Below are 19,322 nucleotides of genomic sequence, written 5' to 3'. Positions count from 1 at the left end.
TCCCACTGCCTGGTCCCAGGCAGGCTTCTCTTTTGAATCCCAACACTCCCCAGCTCCAGGACCACCCTCTCAGTCATCCTTTGTGGATTGCTATTTGGAAGTCACTGGGCCATCTCTGAGATGAGAAATCATTCCCCCAAAGAACTTGTGTTCACTAAATTGACATTGATCTAGTTTTTAAACTGTGGAGGACTTTGGGAAAGTGTTCTGGATGCAGTTAGAGTTGCTGGGTCTGCTGCCTTTGAACTCTGGGCTGTGGACAGGACTTCGGAGGGTGGATTTGCGTGTTTCCCACATCTTCTTAGAAACTAGCTGTGTGGTTTGACCTGGATGGCTGCACTTAGCCAACTGCAGTTAGCCGGGACCTGACCTCTTCCCATGTAATCGTATGGAAATTATGTCAATATGCAAGCTGTTCCCTCACAGTGATGATTAAAACCACCTTAGCCCAGACACACAACTCTTTAAAGTCAATGTGGGTTTTCCTGAAAACTTTGACTTTGGCTGGTAAAATCTAATGACTCATGACTATAGAACATTTAATATGCAAATAATGAAATTAGCCCTAATGTTATTAACCATCCCTGTTTGAAAAGGACAAAAGTTGGCACCCAGTGTTATCTTTCCGTTCTGTACATGAGTTACATTCCTTATTTTAGAGTATGATTTCTATAATCATTTCTATATGGTATGCAAATTTTCACTTAGTTGCTGACGTCAATATGCCTGCAAATTAATGCAGTTAACTCTAAATGCAGTATGTCCCCATACCTAAGAAGCAATCAGAGGTGTAGGCAGACGCTGGTCGTGAATAATCTGAATCCTTCTAAATCCTTGTGTATGCATAGCAGAATAGTGTTCAGATAAATCATTCCTACTTCTCACATGGATAATAGGCAGCAGGATGTGCCACCAAAACGAGAATGTCATTCTCAACGTAATTGAGCTTCAAATGATTGAGTCTGAATTCAGATTGTAACTATACATTTTCTCAAAACAGAGGGTTCCTTTGAGAGGGAAGAAGCTAAAAGCATGGGGGTCCATTTTCTCAATACACAATGAGGCCTATGACCAAATCCCCAACCTATCCAAGAAAAATAGGCCTCAGAAAAAAAGTATTGTTCACAGTGGTCAGTTTGTTAACACCTAACGTGCACACCTGCGCTAGGAGACCCAGGTGGCAGACAAGGCCTGGGTAGAGGCTGATTGGCATTAACCTCACTGAGTTCATTGTACATGTCTGATGGAGTGGGAAGTGGTCTGAGCTGAGACCACTTTCCAGGTACGGTAGAGAACAGCCTATTTCCTCTAGATATCACAGTTCTATGGTCGGAGCACACATCCCGCTGGACTGTGTCCTGGTTTCTCTGTGACAGGTCTTGTCAATCTGCTTGGGGAATGGCTTAGAACAGCTGGTCTGGGGCCAATGTTCTGTGTTGCATTCAGGGTTGTTCCACCATTCAGAATCTTACCCATTCCAGAGGCTGTGTCAGAAGTCACGGGAAAACAGGAAGTGCAGAGCAGATTGTTGTAGCTAAACTGGATTCTTTCATTTGGGATGTAGAACTTGGGGACCAACCAGAAGAGACAGCGGAAAAGTTGAGTACCTGGAGTCCAAAAGGTAGGATGGTTGTGAAGGAGTCTGCCTTTTTCTCCATTCAACTTCTGTTAACACCACAGCTATAGAAAAAAAATATCGATTTAGAGAACCTATGGGCTTCAGGTTTTCTACGGGTCAAAAACAGGACAATGTAATAAAACTTAAAAGCCAATTTATTACATGTGACTTATATTTCCTGTTTCCACAGAGAATGACTACCTATAATTATCACATACTGTAGATGTATAAATGTGTCTACTTGTTGAGGCTGTAGAATTCACTTTAATGTACACTAACTGCTTAAAACAATCGCTGACATGTAAGTGTTCACTAAATGCTCGCTTTCCCTTTCATTAGCTTTACTGTATTGTAGCTAAGGATGTCAGCACACCACTTCTTTCCAGGGTGACTTCATGACAGAACAAATACCCTGAGACATAGTAATTATTAAGGACCTTATGAAAAGTGGCTTCTTGGTGAAACACCTTTGGAAAACACAAAGGTAAATGGGTTTCTTTTCTCCAGGACTTGTCAGACTTTTGGTGTGCATTCAGACAGTGTCTGGTGTGTGTATATGCACTCACATATACACTCACAAGCTGGGAAAAATCGCAGTAGGAAAGTATGTGTGGATGTTACTTTTATATCCTTTATCTAACGTACAGTTAAATCTCTCTGGTCGTCATTTTGTTTGTCTGCATTTATACCCAAGAAAAATATAAAAATTGGAGCAATTCCCCCAGAAGAGGTTTCAGTATGCTTCTTCCAAGACGTTGGAGACCATAGCTAGAGACCTGAAGGGAATCTTGATGGTCCCTGCAGCTGGGAGGCTCTAGCCTTTGATGTACACATGTTCTTTTCTCTTTGTGAGGTATTGTTCTGTGTCCCAGTAGAAATGCCTCACACGGCCTCAGATCCATAGACCTCAAACCATCTTAGATTCAAAAGACTTTTATCACAATTGGAAACAAGTTCTCCTCTTAGACAAAGAGAAGGGGAGCTTCTGCTTGGAGCGTTCAATCCAAGTATATGACACCGTTGAAATAAAAAAGACACGAAGTCTTTGGATTGGTTCAGCTGGGCTGGGAGCCTGCGATAAGAGGTCACTGGTGTGAGTTACTATGGTAATTGAGTAGTATCAGCAATAGTTTTACTCTCGTGAGCATTAAAGCACATAATAATAGGCAAACAACAGCGGTTAAAGCAAGCAGGTAGGATTACTATGTTCTTTTGTCAGAAGTATATAATGTCTTGTAGTCAGTTTTAAAGACTTCTCAACCCCCAAATCCACCCTACCGTCACCTGCTGAGTGATTTTGTATGCTTAATCTCCTGCCCTCAACTCCAAGCTCTTTGCTAATTTGAGGCAAATGGGTATTTCTGACATTAAATATGGCAGCAAGGAAGCTCTGACCTAGAAAACCCGAATTCTGAACACTGAGAGAAATATTCTTTCAACAATTTTGTTAAGGCCCCTTTGAATGATGGGGTGGAGTTTCCTTTTTATGGAGTTTCAGTCTGCTAAGGAAAAGGGTGGAGGTTTTTGTTGTGTTTTTTTTTTCAGAAGAAGAAAAGAGAAAAGAAAGAAAGAAACTTGCAGAGCATCCCCACTCCCAACTTCCCCCATAAAACTTGTCACTTCGCATTGCCATCCGCTACCCCAACAATAATCACTGCGTGCCTATTGCTAATTGCAAGCACAGCTGAGGCCCAGCGGGAAGCCTTTGCACAGTCTCAGGCCTTTATACGAGGCTCAATCTGTTGTATGGCACTTGTTCACACACAAAAAAACTACCAGCAAAGGCAGAAAGAGGCAGAGTCACAGGTTTCTTGTAATCCTTCTGCCTCCCCGCTGACAGCCCAGCCCTAGAAGCATTCCTGGTTTTGTCCTCGTCTTTACAAAATCTGAAGTGACCTTAAGCTACAAGCATGTCAGCTTTTGAATGTCGCGTTGCCGGCTTCTTCAGGTGCATTAGGGAGCAGGGGCGGGGGGCTGGGGGGGCTACATCTGGCTTCTGCGTGTCTGTTTGCAGCACCCCTGGGGCGAGCTGTGGCTTCCTGTAACATGTAAAATATGAGTGTGAACTCAGGGTTCATGGCAAGGAACAGGAGGTCATGTCTCCATTCAGTTCTACTTAAAGAAACTGGGGTTTGCAGATGTTTTCTCTATGTGTAATGACACCACCCCCTCCCCAAGCCAGGGAGCAACTGAGCACCATTTTTTTGATAAAATGTGCCACAATCAGTGCGCTACTTGCAGATTTATTCATATCAATTTTTGCAATTTATATATTCAGAGACAAGATTGCTATTTCAGCAACTTTATGTTGGATGTCATAACGTTTGCATCTAGAAAAAGAGGGGAGAAGGAAGTATGGCGCCGGGAGGGTGGGCAGAGAGAAAAGAAATTAAGTCTGTTCTCCAGGCCACCACCGGCTGGAGTGTTGTCAAGGAGACAGAAAATCACACTGGAGGGTCTGTGTCCCCTTTTGGCCAGCAGGCACTTCCTGCCTAGGTGGGGAACTGGGAGCTTGGGGTTCAGATTGCCCATTGATGGCAATGGTGAAGGGGTGAGGTTTTAGCATGTTGGGAACAACAACCTCAGTAGAAGAGGCCAAACCTGTCATCTTCCTATGGGCCAAGAACTGGTAGGCCCAAGAAGATGCATAGGGCAGCTGGCATTTGGGACTGGCAGGGAACACTCGGGCTTCCTGTTCCTCCCTGCCACACTGTAAGATGCAATGGGAAATAAGTCTCCTGCAAAATTCCTGCTTGCAGACATTTCTCCAACTCACACTGTATTTTTACTGAGGGAAGACATTGGTAGAGAGAACAGAGATAATCCTCCTGTGCCTGCGGAGTAAATTCTCCTCAGTGGGGCAGTGCTAATTGCCAAGCTGGGTGCAAAGATCATTTTGAGGCATTTAAGAAATACATGATTTTTATTAGTATAAATGTTCCACGTAGGAGTTATTTCTCAGCAAAGGGCAAAAGCTTTGCCTGCCTTGCATTATTAGCCTAATTCTACTTAATTGTTTCCTAAAATAAGGGCTTCCTGAACACACATTCCAAACCTTCCTAAGTCTGTTGCAGTGAGAAATTGAGGGTGGGAAGTACTGCCCTTTTGGGGAACCAGGGTCCGAGTGCTGAGAGCTGCTGGATCAAACCTGTGCTTGGGAGAGTAGGGTTTGGTGGGAGTCAGTACAGAGACGGTGAGACTCTGAAAATACAGGAAGTAATGTGGCACTCGGTACAAAAAAGAAAAAGAAGAAATGAAGAGATGGGTCTGTTTCTCTTGCTTGAACCCAGTCCTCAATACAGACTGATAAAGAGTCTCAGTCAGCCCTGGGTTTCAGCTAATGCTGTTTCACGGATTAAGAAATGTTGGCCCTGTGGCAATTTTTAAATAGATAAATGCTACCAAATTTGTTCTTCGTGCCTTGCCATCTCACAACTCAACCTTGAGAAACTGTCTCGTTCTGAGAGTAAAAGAAACCTCCTGTATTCATCTTATGTGCATTGTTTTCCTTTTTGCGAAGCATGCCTGGTGTTTCAGCTTAGAGCACGTACATTGAGTGGCTGGGAAGATGACTCAGTGAGGAAGAGCACTTGCTGCTCAACTCTCTAGCACCCAAGTGAAAAGCCAGGAATGGCAGCATGCAACTGTAATAGTAGCACTTGGGAGGAAGACAGAGGAGTCCTGGGGCTTGCTGGCTGGGGCTAGCTGAAAACGGCACACTCCAGGTCCAGTGTCTCAAGGGACTAAGGCAGAGATAGATAGAGGAGGGCACCTGACCTCCTGTAGCCTCACAAGCAAGTGCACCTGCGCGTGTGCGCGCACACGCATGCACACACACACACACGTGTGCGCACACACACACAATTTTTTAAAAGAATGTGTGCGTTACTGTGTATCTGAGTTTTCTTAAGCAAAGTTTCCTTTGCAGTATGAGAAGTGATTTCTATGTCCTGTGTGTGTGTGTGTGTGTGTGTGTGTGTGTGTGTGTGTGTTAAAAGTAAAGTACATAACACGAAGTGTGCCAATGTGAGTGGCTTGAGCTCCACAAAGTACAGTTTCACATTGTTAGGTGAATTTGGTACTTTGCAATCAATCCATAGCACTCATTTCATCTTTCATAGCTAGAACTTTAAATGTAATAACAACCCCCCAGTTGTTGCCTCTCTTCAGCCCCTGCCAACTACAACCCTGCTTTCTGTTTCTATGAATTTAGCTACTCTATATCCCTCATATAAGTGGCTTTTGTGACTAGTACTGATTTGTTTTTCTTTGCATAATGTCCTAAGGGTGTATGCATCTGTGGCATATGACAGGATTTCCCTCGTTTTCAAGGCTGTATGAATTAACTCCATTTGGTTTGCTTGCTCCCCCCCCCAACCGACAGAGGATTGCTTCTACCTCTAGGTTGTTGTGAATAAAGCTATCCCCATCACAGGTGCTCAAACATCTCTTTGAGACCTGGCTGTCAGTTTTTCACATCACTACCCAGACTGTATTTTCTGGGCTGTCTGTCTATCCATAATAGCATTTGCCTAGCTTGTGGAAAGAGTGCAAGAGTGGTATTTGCATTATAGCTGAAGAAGTATTTGTGATTGAAAACTACATTTAGAGCCTTTGCTTTTCCATCATAGGTGTTTCTGTCTTTACAGAGATATCTGTGAGTTGATGTTTGACTTCATTTTCTGATTCAAAGGTGACAAATTATGTCCAGCAATATCACATTTATTAGGAAATAAAACCTAGCTTTAGAGGAATCCCATCTCCTTATAGACATCCACCCATCCACTTTATTGAGGCAGAGAAGATAAAAAGGGGGGTTGTGACATATCAACTATGGTTGATTTAGCAACAACAAAATCATTAATACTCTGGTGTTGACTAGTTTATAAATTTTACTGAATCTTCCAACAAGTTAACCAAACCATTAACACACGTGCACACACATACACACACACATGCACACATACACACAAATACACTGAGCCTCTTCCTGAGACAGACATTACCCATGTAAGCTGAGCTTTGAACTCTTCTGCCCAGTTGCTTCCTGGAAGGATTCTTCCAAACTCTCACCTCTCCTTATGCTCTTCCCTAGAGAACTAATGTTGATGGGTCTGATGAGTTTGAAGGCAGCAGTGAGTTAGGTCAGGAGCGTGTGAATTTGAACTTGTTCCTCATTTTGATCACTTTCTTGTAATACTGACGCTAACAAATTACTTACGGTAGACTATTTCTCTATGTCTCGGGTATAGAAAGTTGAAATTTGGTCTTGAATAAATAGCTGCTTGTTTTAATAACAATATTAAGATACCATGTAGTTCCCTTTTAAGGGAGTTAAAATGATAAGGCTTTCAAATACTAAACTTCATATGCATGTTCTGTAGAGAAAAGGCAGAAGCGATGTAAATTTTTTAGAGAATTATTTCTTCTGCATAAAGGGCTTCTTTCTCACGAGAAGAGGCTGACAGCAACCAAGGACCTAGATCTCTTCAGCTCTCCTGCTTGAAATCAGTCAATCAGAGAGCCCCACACCAGTGCCCTGCAAGGACCCAACGCCCTGGAAGCACCTCAATAGTCTTTGTAAGGACTACTGAGGTAGGTTTTTCTGCATCCAACTACAGGAGTGTCAAGGAGAAAACCGCAGCCCACCTTAAGTTACAAAGGACACTGAAGTCATTCTGCTGATCTGTAACCTCTAACTTGGGTGTCTGATTATAGCTTTATGCTTTTAGCCAAGCGTCCCAAAGCCATGGCTGGGAAATACCCATTCTAAGAGCGGTTGTTTGGGAGGATTGGATTTGAATTACAGCAACACTCAAGTGAGGCAAAAGATTGCATCTTTCAACAGTATCCCCACTCCTTCAAGCGTTTGGATGATATGCCCTTTTAGAATATGTTGATTTAGCTTTTGGGGAGCTTTGACAAATCCCAAAAGTTGCTATGAACTACATGCAGTCTTTTAGTGTTCTGCCCACTTGAAAGCGATGACTTAGACAGGCCAGGTTTCTGTCTCAGACCCACTGAATCTTTCATCGGGACTCTGAATAACACCCAATTGCTGGGACTGTTTGACCTGAGCAGCCCACTGAACTGTGGCTTAATAAAGCCATGGTGCCTTTGGTAGAATTTAAAGAAAGACTGGATGATATGTTTCACAGGTTCTTAAATTACCCAAATTGTAAGGAATAAATATGCATTGAAACCTCAGTGTAAAATATTTCATTACAGTACTTCAATGCAGCAATTTTAAAAGGCTGTGGGATTTTTTTTTGCGTGTTATTCTAACTAATAATAACTCACCTTTGTCTCAAAAAACACAGAGAAGAGCTTAGTCACATGGGTGTGGTTGGCTATCATCTTCCTCTTTGACTCCTTGCCAACAGAAAATGCCGTCCCTTCCATAGATGAGATGCTGAGTAGGTTTCATTTATGCCTGGCTCTGCCTGGCTGGAGAAAGGTACTTTCCAGATACGAGCTCAAAAATCCCCCAGCATTCACTGTACCTCTTCAGTCCAAAGACACAGGTTGGTTTCCAAATGACCTGTTTGTTCAGGCATTCCCAGGATAATGGAAGCTGCTCGGAAAGCAGCTCAGAACAGCTCCTGCTTAGGGTGATTTCGCTTTCCTCTGTGCGAAGCAGGCTAAGACAGCATGGCTCATGTGGAAACAACCAAAGCCTAGTCTGTACCTAGAGCTGTTGAAAGTACTCTACACACACTAACCACCCCCACAGCACTCAGTAAGTTTTATTATTTCTCTGTTTCCTGGATGAGGAAAACTAAAGCACAGGGCCTTCTCTGCCTTTGCTTTGAAACTGCTGATCATCCCACTACCTCAACGGGTTAGCGACACTGAGCTCAAGGGCTGGCTGGAGATCTGACACTTTCTTGCTTTTCTTACTTCAGCACAGGCAATCTTAGAAATGTGAATTAAATCAATGCGATTCAGTAAGATGGTGACTTGATCATGGTGATTTCATCCCTAAAACTGTATCATGCTTGTAGTATGTTTTGTGTAGGACCTGGACATACTGAGGGATCAGGGTTCCATGAAGAGTTCATTGTTTTTACTAACTCTGTTCATGCTCTTGTGAATATCTATGTGCATGTCTAGGGTTCTAGATCATGATTCTGCACAAAATAGTACTTTATTGGGAACAGGCACTAACGACAAATATCTCTAAATCATAGAATCATCCGGTGTGATATGGCATTTCTTTAAAATGAGATAAATGATCTTTGTTGTGTGAATATGTAAATATTCTTTCGGCCCCTGTGCCTGGCTTCTGCTGTCACTCATCCTCTACATGTGGCTCATTCCAAGAACAAATGTACCACTAACAACAAAGTCTTTTTAGGACATCAAATTAATTCCAAAATGTCGGGACCACAATTAAGATGTATAGCCAGGCGTGGTGGCATTCGATCACCAGTATCTCAGCATCAAGAGACAAAGGCAAGAGAGTGGCTGTGAAGAAAGAGGCTAGCCTGATCTAGCAAGTTCAGGATAGTCTGAGGTACATGGAGAGACTGTCTCAAAATAAAAACTCTGAGTGGTGGTTAAAGTGGCAGGAAATATAACTTCAGCAAAAGCTACTCCAGCCCCAGCCTGTGCGGCTCACCAGGGTTAGCCAGCTCTGAGTGGAGCCCGGTTGCCAGGAGCCCCACTTTGTCAGGCGTTAATTATTTGTCTGTCCTGTCAACATTCCAGGTTTCTAGGGCATGAAGCTTCCATTCAGTCAACAGTGAAACCAAAGAGGAGACCTAGAGAGAGATTTAGGAGTCACTCCTTCATTGCAGAGTTTAGTGAGGGGTAACCAACTGTTGTTGGCTTTAGTAGTTTTAAATTTACAATTTTAAAATTTACATTCTAATACTTCAGACATTCAAAAAGATCAAAGTGAAGGTACAAAAACCCTTGATGAATATCAGAATTTCCAGTGATGTCAGTGTGTGATCCTGGTCTCTCATAATTTTCTTCACTGCCTCACCCTGATCCTGGTCATAGCAAACCTTATTAGAATGTTAGAGGCTGGATGTTGGGATTGCCCTATAGAAGTCAGTATGCTTGAAGGCACAGTGTGTGGCCTGAGAAATCTGAGTATCAGTGACCAAGCATCTACTAGAAATGGATCAAGACAATACTTTGTGCTACACGCTGAAAGCTCATGAGAGAAAACTGTTTTATTGAGTGGTTATTGTGTGGTCCTTGCTCTGGTAGGCACTGGGCATACATCACCTCCTAGAAATCTTAAGTCGGTGCTGTCATCAACCCCAAGAAACGACTGAAGGTTACCAAGGTAAATAGTGAGTTTGAGCCTATCCAGCTAACAAGTGCCCAAACAGGCTGACACAGAACTTGCCTACAGGGTCATTTTCAGTCAACACTTCAATATTAAGGTGGTTTTCTAAGTTTAAATGGAATTCCATTGCTAAGAACTATCCATATGTCACTTCAAGGCTTATGCACATAATTCCAGGATCTCCCTGTGGGAACTATTTCTTCCACCACATGGCTTTCCCAGATAACTAATCCCCCACCCTATATTTGTTATCTTTTAGATGGAGAGGAAGAGAGATGTGGTATAATAATGGTCGGTGGTAGTGGAGGCTGGGGCAAAGGCAGGGGTAGCATTGATATCAGCTTTGCTATATACTAAATCCAGCATGAGTGCTCAAGAGTCTTTTATTTACTCATTGGAAGAATCCTGTAAAAATGCCCATTTTTAATCAGTAAACTGAGTCTGTAAGGATGAAAGTCTTGGTTCAAGGTGCAAGTTCTGACGTGTATTAAGACCAGCAGTCGTAAATGCTGCATACTAGAAAGCAAGAAAGCCGGGTACCACTGCACATGCCTGCAGTCCAGCATTTGGGAGGCTGAGGTGGGAAGACTCCTTGAGCATAAGAGTTTAAGGTTAAGCAGGACCACTTTGAGTGGTAATTACTCAAAAGATGATTGGGGGAATAAAGAGCCAAGCTAGGTGATGCAGGTGTGTGGTCCTGGTTACTTGGAGATCATGTGCAAGATTACAAGTTCAGTTCCTGCCTGAGCTACGGAGTGAGTTCAACACCAGCCTGGTCAATTTAGTGAGACCCTATCTCAAAATAAAAATAGTAAAAAAAAAAAAAAAAGGTTGAGGATGTAGCTTGGTGGTAGAAGGAAAAGAGGAGAAAAGGAAGAGGAGGCAGACAATGTCTATTGGCCTTCTAGCTACCTTCTAAATAAAGCCTTAGATTCAGCTGTAATTATTCAACCCTCCTGGGGCTCTGAAGCCCTCTAGCCAGCTGAGATGAGTGTCTTTTATGTTCACTCCCAGGATGACTACCTGGGGTATATGTTAAGAGCCCAGTCAACTGGCAATTTTACTTCTCTGGTGTGTTTTTAGCATTAAAGTAGCCATGTTTGGGAAGTTTCAAATCAATAACCCTTTATTAATGGACAACAAGTTGTGACTATTTAAAATATCCAATGAGGTTGTCAATTCCTAATTCTCCTTCCTCAGATCTGAAGCACAGGTTACCAAACATTTCATGCTCAGGTACTGAAATAACCCTGATAGAGCCCTCTCTGAGTGAAAGGAAGATGGAAATGGGGAGAACTTCGGCTGCCTTATGAATTTCCTCTTTTGAAGAATCATAACCAATCTACTGCCTTACATTGACATCAACTGCAGCAAGCCTGACTCCCAGAAGAGTGCCATTCTCGCTAGGCGCCTGGAAATGGAGTCTTGGTTTGTGGTTCTGGCTGGCTTCTGTGGCAACGAACCTTCCTCTGGGACCTGCTTTTAGTAATCCCTGTGCTATCCCCAGTTAGAGAGTTTCAGAGAGAGGAGCAGATCAACTCTGCTGATCAGCACACTCCTCTATTCAGAGCAGGGGAGACTGTGGATGATCATCTCTTACAGTGCCCATGTTGGAGAGGAGCACTTCTGTGTGATCTTGAATAAGTCACTAACCCTCTCTGGGCCTTTGTTTCTCCTTCCCAATGGATACTGTGAAGATCCCTGTCACCTCTAACACTGTGAAGTTCTAGAGGCAATGCCTACTTCTTTCTCCGACATCTAAATGCCTTTCTTCCGCCCTCGCTGGAAAACCAAGTTAGCACGGGCTGTGCCACATCTAAAAGCGCCTCCGATTCCCTCTATGAGCATAAGGTTTGGAAAGGACTCACTTTCTCCCTTTTGCCTCTTTGAATGTGTAGCCAATGGGGCATCATACATTTTTTACACTTCTCCTGCTAGATGTGAGATTCAGGAGAAGCTCGGATGTTCCAGGGCGTTCTTGCTCCTGGTGTGGGAATGTTGCATTGATCTCTTCTGTATGTTTTTTCTCCCTGTCTCCCTCCCTCCCTTGCCTTCCTCAACAGTGCAAGACTGTTGACAGCACCCTACCTTTTCATTTGTATTTTTCATTTTTATTTATTTATTTTGCTATTTAAAAGCCATTTCCAAGAGTGAGAACTGCCTGTGTAAGATGGAAGGGGGTGCTATATTTTTTCCTGAAAGGTGGCGCGTCTCTCAGTAAAGAGAAAAAGGCATGTTGCACCAGGCTTGCTGGCAGTGGTAGAAGCCAGCACTGGTTTGCCTGTTGTCACAGCCAAAGCAAAATGCCACCTCTGCCTAGAAGCCAGAGTGCCACACTCCTCTTTTGTGTCCCAGACATGTATCCATCCATCACAAGGCTATGAGAATGTCTGTTTGCCATGTAGTCGCATGAGCTTCCTGTAGGTCACCTTCCAACCCCCTGGGAGGACAAATGTAAGGAGAAATTAGTCCTGGATGTAGTGGATTGCATGCCAGATACAGCTATAGTAATTTTAAGTTTGGGGCCTAGGTGAACCCAGGAGAGCCCCTAGTAGCTGAGGTAGTATAAAGCTCACCTGTGATCCAATACTAGCGCTGTCCCCAGAGCCTTCAAACAAACCCAGATGTAGTAAGAATCCCAAGGCAGGAGGTGCCAAAAACACCCTCCACACACAACCACCACTACCCCTCCTTAAAAAAAAGTTTCAGAAAAATGTTCTCACCCCTAGAGGGGAAAACCTGTCCATGCCTGAAGCAGCTTGACCCCTAACAATCACACGTCCTCTAGAGAGTGAACTGCCCATCTCAGCAGGAAACCCCCACCCCCAGCCGCCTGCTCCCTGGGGAGGGACAGACGGTTCCCGCAACTGACAGTTTCTCCTCCGTGATCTTCAAAAGAGCAGGAGCTGGCTGTGAGGCTGCTGCGCTTGCTTCCCTTCATTGGGGTAGCATGGTCCCTGCGGCGGCTGGGCTCCAAGGAGAGCCACACTTGGCTCCGTAAGGACGAGCCTAGATAAGAACGATGCAGAGAGGGCTTCTGCACGCCATGGCTGCGACGCTGTAGTTTCTTGCAAGGTGAGACTTGGCAGTTCTACCTTGCAAGTAAAACCCCAAATTAATTTTTTTAAAGAAATTAAGTCAGAAACAAGGCTTCAGAAAAACTGTGAGTGTTAGGCATAAACTGATTTTGGATGATCTTTAGGTGAGAAAGGGTGGAGTTACCCTCAGAAACATGTTTTTATTTATGCTTTTCGAATCCCCACTGGTGTGTGATGTGTGTGTGTGTCTGTGTGCGCTGGCTAGTGTGAGTGTGTGCATAGTCTCAATTCTCTAACTCCTCTTTCATTTTGTGCACAGTTCATATAGATGTCACATAAACAAATATATAGGTCCATCCACACCTTTTCATTTTATTTGTAAATTGTTTGGTATAAGCGGCGGAGCGCAATGAAACCTGGTGAAGTTTAAAAGATTAGATTTTTTTTCATACTGACACTTCATAACACTGTTCATATGTCTCTGAGTGAGATTTATGAATATATGAGCAGTACTGCAAAATTATACTGCACCAGAGACTTCCTGCACCACAGGGGTGGCAGTCTAAAGTGACACAGCTTCAAGCATTTTTCACAGACAAGAAGCAAAATTTAACCCCCATAAGGGGAAGTATGATTTCAACAGCTTGAAATGAGCTCATTTGTAGATAGTTTTTTCCCTCTCGTATTCCATAATTTTTTGTGCTAAGATTAAAACAGATTGCACAGTTAATGCAGGGCACTTAAACGCTGCCCAGAACAATTTGGCCCTTAAAGAGAAATCCTCATTTGCTGTCCATATTAGGAATGCCCCAGTCAAGCAAATGGAGGTAAATACCAAGCCCTCAATTCCTCAGATTTTCCACCTGATCCTCAGAATTGCACATATTGGGGCCATTTCCAAAGGTAAGTTCCGGTCAAGGCACCCCTGTCCCTCTTCTGGCCCTGGAGACAATGGCATTAGGAAAAGAGCAAAGCCGTGGATCACAACTGAGTGAAATGGACCGATTCAGATGAGAATCAAGAGCACAGGAAGCAGTCTTGTGTTGTGTGTAGTAGAAGGGTCCCAGGTTCAATCCCCAATCCACACTGCCCTGGTCTAGACTGAACCAGCACCTCGTTTGTGTGACTTGATGATCAAGGTCTCTGTGCTCTCCAATTCTGTTTAGCTATCTTGTTGCCTATGGAACAGAGCAGGGGCTCAAATGTGACCTGTTCTCTCCCTGCCCTGTAGTCACTCCATGATGTGTTGCCTGGAGAACTTTTGTCTCTTTTTCAGCAATGGTACAACAGCTCCATGAACATCATCTGCACCTGGTTGACTGACCGGATGGACCTACAGCTTCACATTTATCAACTGAAAACACTAATTAGGATGGTAAAGGTAAAAGAACAAAGCATTCTTCTTTGCAAGTAGTTTACTGAACTGTGCGTCATTGGCAAGCTGCAGAACACCCAAAACAGATAGTACCTACTTACATACACAATGGGATAATTTCTAAAACAGCGTGGCATGCAAGAAAGTCCCATGAAATCCCTTTGTGGTGTCTGCTTAATTTCTTACTGAGACATCAAAGGCAAGCTTAGTTTTAAAAAATGGGGGTAGGCACCGATAGCATTGTCTTTATAGGAAAAAATACTGTATATATTTGCCATGCACAAAATGTCACAGACTCTCGTGCCCCGGCAGTGGCATTGCACCTTTAAAAGCTTGCTTTGGGTAGCATTATGTTAATTGCATAAATTACCAATTTCATTTATGGTTTAATTAAATAAAAATTTGCCACAATTAATTTAATGGAAATATTTACCCCCAGCTATTTCTAAATATGTTCTGTGATCATTATCAGAATGCAAATCAATATTGTTCTCATGGTTAATTGAAGTGGTTTCTTTTACAACTCGTGTATACAATCCAATGTAAAGGATCACAAAGGTGAGATAACATACCCCGAATGTAGCTCTTTTTTCCCTGTTCTTATGTGTGTGCCATGTACTAATGATAATTATTTCAGCGTGAAATTCAAGTGGTTTACATGAAATAATAAGATCACAGAAGGGGGTAAATACGTTTTTTTGATCATTTCAGTTGCCATTTGATGCTTCACCATAGAGGGTTTTTAAAATATTTGTATGCAAAACTCCTATTCAATGCACAAAAATTTCCATTAAAATATTTTAGTAATAAGTGTAGCTGAATTTTCTTAACAGTTTGCCAAAAAATCTCTCCCCCACCTCTCCCTGCTTCTTGGTCTCCTTTGGATTAGTCCCATCCCCCTGAAGGTGCTCCTCTACCCTAGTGCTGACTAAAGCCCAATTACAGTTCCATTGTGTGTAATTAAGGAGTTATTATCATCTGCATTTGATCTCAAAAAGCTTCCACCCTGGAGAAGGTTGCAGCCAGTATGTAACTGCAGCTATTGTAAAAGTATATGCACTTTAGTGGTGAATGCAGCTTAGTTTTCTTTTTCTTTTTTTTTTTTCCTCTTTCTTTTTATTTTTATTTTTCAGTCAGTCCCTTAAGGCAGGCTCACTAAGCTTTGCCAGACCCTCTGGGTTCCTTTTCTTGGGTGTAACTATTCATTCCTCTGTGTGTGTGTGTGTGTGTGTGTGTGTGTGTGTGTGTGTGTGTGTGTGTGTGTGTTATAGAGTATAAGGGATAATTTATATTTGACCAGGTAGACAGGAAAAGAAAATATCACAACTGAGTATTTTCAAATTATCTCTCCATAACCAATGTTTCCAAATCCTTGTCAAAATTAGCAGCATTTTATTAAGATAATGATACGTCAGAGAGAAGGCTTAGTTTTTGCCACCTGCCAAAAACAAACCTACAATACAAGGAGACTGAAGCCGAACTGAGGAGAGTACTCCTTCTCAGTTGCAAATTTCCAAGGGTCCCCACTCTCTTTCCTGCCTCAAAACACACTCCGCTCAGTCCTCACCCGGAAAGCCAGTGTTCAGTCAAGGCTAGATAAAGGTTAGCTCCTTAAATTAGCAAGTGAAGGGTTCAAATCTGCATAGCCATCATTTCTACCCTTAGGCAGTTACACCCTACCTAAGGAGGATGCACACTGCTCTGGAATTTGAATAAAGAAGAGAATACTCAAGCCTTTTAACCTCCAGTTTTCTTACCCTAGTCTGGCAACAATTATGCTATTCTAAATGGCCACAGAACAGCTAACTGAAAAGTTCAAAAAGCCTAGCAAGTCATTTGGCTATTTGATCTACTCTGAGCCTAACATTTAATCAGTCTCCTACCCATCACATCACATGAAAATGCAGTTCAGTTGGCTACCTGTCTGTTTCCTTCTTCTCAGGGGAATTTCACTAGAGCCATGATAAGATGGCTTTGGAACAATATCTAAACCAGGTTACCTTATAAAGAGAAATAAGGTGTGGTGTATAATCATCCACAAAGGGACATGTGTTTATCCTGCCCATAATGTCACATGACTGTTCCTCGCAGACCTAACCTGCATTCACAGATGAACTCTACAGTCACTGCAACCTGTGACCTGAAAACTGTGCAGATGTTGGGTTTATTGACACCATAACTGTATTAGATGAACTTTAAAAATCAGGTAATGTGGGAAATGTTGAAATACATCAGCATTCCCTCTCTTGACTGTTTATCAAGTATCCTGTATCAACAGGTAAAACAAAGACGGGAACTAGTAGCTGAAATTATATGCGGTGTAATGAGAAAACTCATAATTAGAAAGAAATCATTTAAAAAATATTTGAACTAAACAATAGTCACATGCTTCTGATCATGTTCAATTAACACTAAAGGAGTTCTGGGAAACATTCCTGGGATACCTAAGGAAATCCGAGGAAAACTGCATGAAGGAACAAAGGAGCCTGTGATACAGCAACACCAACCATTGCTCTTGAAAAAGAGCCAAATTCCCTCCCTGAGAACATAAAGTTGTGAACAAAATGAATACAGATCTTTCCCAAGGAGATGAGACATGAGTCACATGCCTGCAACATATTGATGAGGCATTAGCGCTCCATCTTGCCCATCATTGTGCCCATAATAGTTTTCATATACCAACATGCATATGTCTATCTTGTGGATGAGACAGAGGGACATGGCTCACGAAATTATAACAGGCAAGAATTCCAACAACCAGACTGCAGCAGAAATCGCAAAATACCATTATCAATTGACACATTCATTATGTATATGCTCAAGCCCCTTACACTGCCGATCATATTGCTGTAATAACCTAAGGGAAAGAACCAGACCGGGGGGAGGGGGAAGAAGCTATGAAACATTTCCCTTTGTGGATCCGAATAAACACAAGCTTATGTTCTTTGCTTTGTCTCATCTAACACAATTTATCCTGTCACAATTTCTCATTTTCTGTCATTCAGTTGAGTTTCGATTCGCAGTCCAAGTAAAATCTGAAAGGAGTGACTTTTTGCTTTTCAATTTATAGGAAGTGACACTTAGCTGAAAGTCATGGCCCTTACACCTGTGCCTGCTTTGCATCCCCCCCCCCCTGCCCTGCTTGGTGATGAGGTCTTCCTTACCACTTTATCTTTCTCCCTGTAGAAAACCTATAGAGATTTCCGATTGCAAGGGGTCCTGGATTCCACTTTAAACAGCAAGACCTACGAGACCATCCGAAACCGCCTCACTGTGGAGGAAGCTACAGCATCAGTGAGTGAGGGTGGGGGCTTACAGGGCATCAGCATGAAGGACAGCGATGAAGAAGATGAAGAAGATGATTAGGCCCTGGGTCCAAGAGTCCACTGAGATGGAGTCCTGTAATCAATGCATGTCCTTAGTCTGTTAGTTAACTCCATTAGGGAATTTTCTGTCAACTATCATGCCCATGAGGTGTTTACCAATACACTTACCATTTTAGCTATGTGGTACCAAGATTAGCAGATGAGCTTCAGATCCATGATTTCCTGATTTCTGTGTCTATATGTTTACAAGCAATATGGAACACCATTCTTAAACACTGTTCATGGAGAGAATACATAGTTCAGCTGCTAGGTGTGTCCCTGTTGTTAGCAGAACAAAATGCTTCATCCTGTACTACCTTCGAAATGATGAGAAATAGACACGAGAGAGCAATCGTGCTGAGGGTTTCCATGTCTCTGTTTCATATACATGGGTACCAGGTATTTAAATGAGTACATGAATAAATTAATTTAAGGACATAGATCTGCTTGGTTTTGGTTTCAGTTTTATTCTTCTTTTATAAGAAGAAAAAAAGGCATGGTTCCAACAGCCAACTTTAGCTTTTCTCATCCCCTAAAAATGAAAGCAATGGACCCCTTGTGTCCTGGTTAACCCAGCTTTGCATTTATCCATGTAGTTTCCCCCACTAAAAAAGTTACATATCAACCGATTAATTATCTTAATTGTCATGGCAAGGGGGCCATCTGATCAGGACTTAGCAGCAAGCAGAGTTCAGACCAACTGTCTTCTGTTAAAGTTTATCCTAGTAAATGTTACATTTTGCTTCTGTTTCAATAACTGTATATGTAAAAAAATGATAATAACAAAACAAAACCTATTGAAATGACAACCCTAGACTATAAATGTATTTATAATAAGATATGGATATTTCCTCCAGTAGACTGTAACCATAATTTCAATTATTTTGTTCCACACTGTTTTTTTTATATCTGTCATGTACATTGCACTTTGATCTGTAACTGAGCGACCCTGGGGTATGCTGTAGAGTTGTTTCTTTCTGTGGAAAGTAGTGGATCCATCTTGCTTTTGCCTTATATAAAAGCCTACAGTTGTAAAAGTGTGAGAAACTGTGGCTTCTCAATAAATAATTATTCAAATGTCCTAAGAATGTGTGTTTGAGCCCATATTCTTCCATCTCTTTTGAAATCCCCACTGAAACATAAGAAGCAGGAGGGACGGAAAAGAAAGGGCAGAGGTGATTTTCTAGAGCGTTCTTGACACTGTCTTTGGCGTGGGCTGTTGAGAGACCGCCTAGAATCCCACTAATTCACACTCCACTAACTCGGGATCTGATGTTGGGCAGATTATGCTTGCATCATAGGATAAATAAGGGTTTGCTAAGCAAGTGAGTGGTGTAAACGAGAGAGGAATGTTTCTCCTGTATGGAGAGAAGGCCAACAAACTGTTTCTAAGCACCACTTTAACAGCAGTGTTTGCATTCAAACAAAGTGTGTGCCAATTATATATGATTCTTATATATTTGTTAAAGCATTTTTTCAAGATTCTCCAAGACAGGGAGCACTCTTCTCGCTCCCCAGCTCCTGTCAACAATATAATCACCTGGGTTTGAAAGAAATTAAATGTGTCCCTTCGCTTGCTTTATTTGTGTCTGTCACAAACTAGGCTGACCTCTCTATGGGGCTA

At 42.4% G+C, this 19,322-nt stretch overlaps 1 protein-coding gene across 30 annotated transcripts in view; it reads left to right on the top strand.

Annotated features, from left to right (window-relative positions):
- Cadps (calcium dependent secretion activator) overlaps positions 1 to 18,783 on the top strand; it is a 452,678-nt gene extending 433,895 nt beyond the window's left edge. For all 30 annotated transcript variants that reach the window (XM_040747608.1, XM_040747596.1, XM_040747603.1 and 27 more), the window contains 2 exons: positions 14,235 to 14,339; positions 17,520 to 18,783. In XM_040747608.1, the coding sequence (XP_040603542.1) occupies positions 14,235 to 14,339; positions 17,520 to 17,699 (285 nt within the window). In that variant the 3' untranslated portion in view covers positions 17,700 to 18,783. The remainder of the gene's footprint in view (positions 1 to 14,234; positions 14,340 to 17,519) is intronic.
- The last annotated feature ends 539 nt before the right edge of the window (positions 18,784 to 19,322 follow it).

This window comes from Mesocricetus auratus, unplaced genomic scaffold, assembly GCF_017639785.1.
Source record: "Mesocricetus auratus isolate SY011 unplaced genomic scaffold, BCM_Maur_2.0 Super-Scaffold_100006, whole genome shotgun sequence".
In the NCBI taxonomy this organism is placed as follows: domain Eukaryota; kingdom Metazoa; phylum Chordata; class Mammalia; order Rodentia; family Cricetidae; genus Mesocricetus; species Mesocricetus auratus.
The sequence above is the reverse complement of the archived record's forward strand: the minus strand, read 5'-3'. Positions and strand labels throughout refer to the sequence as shown.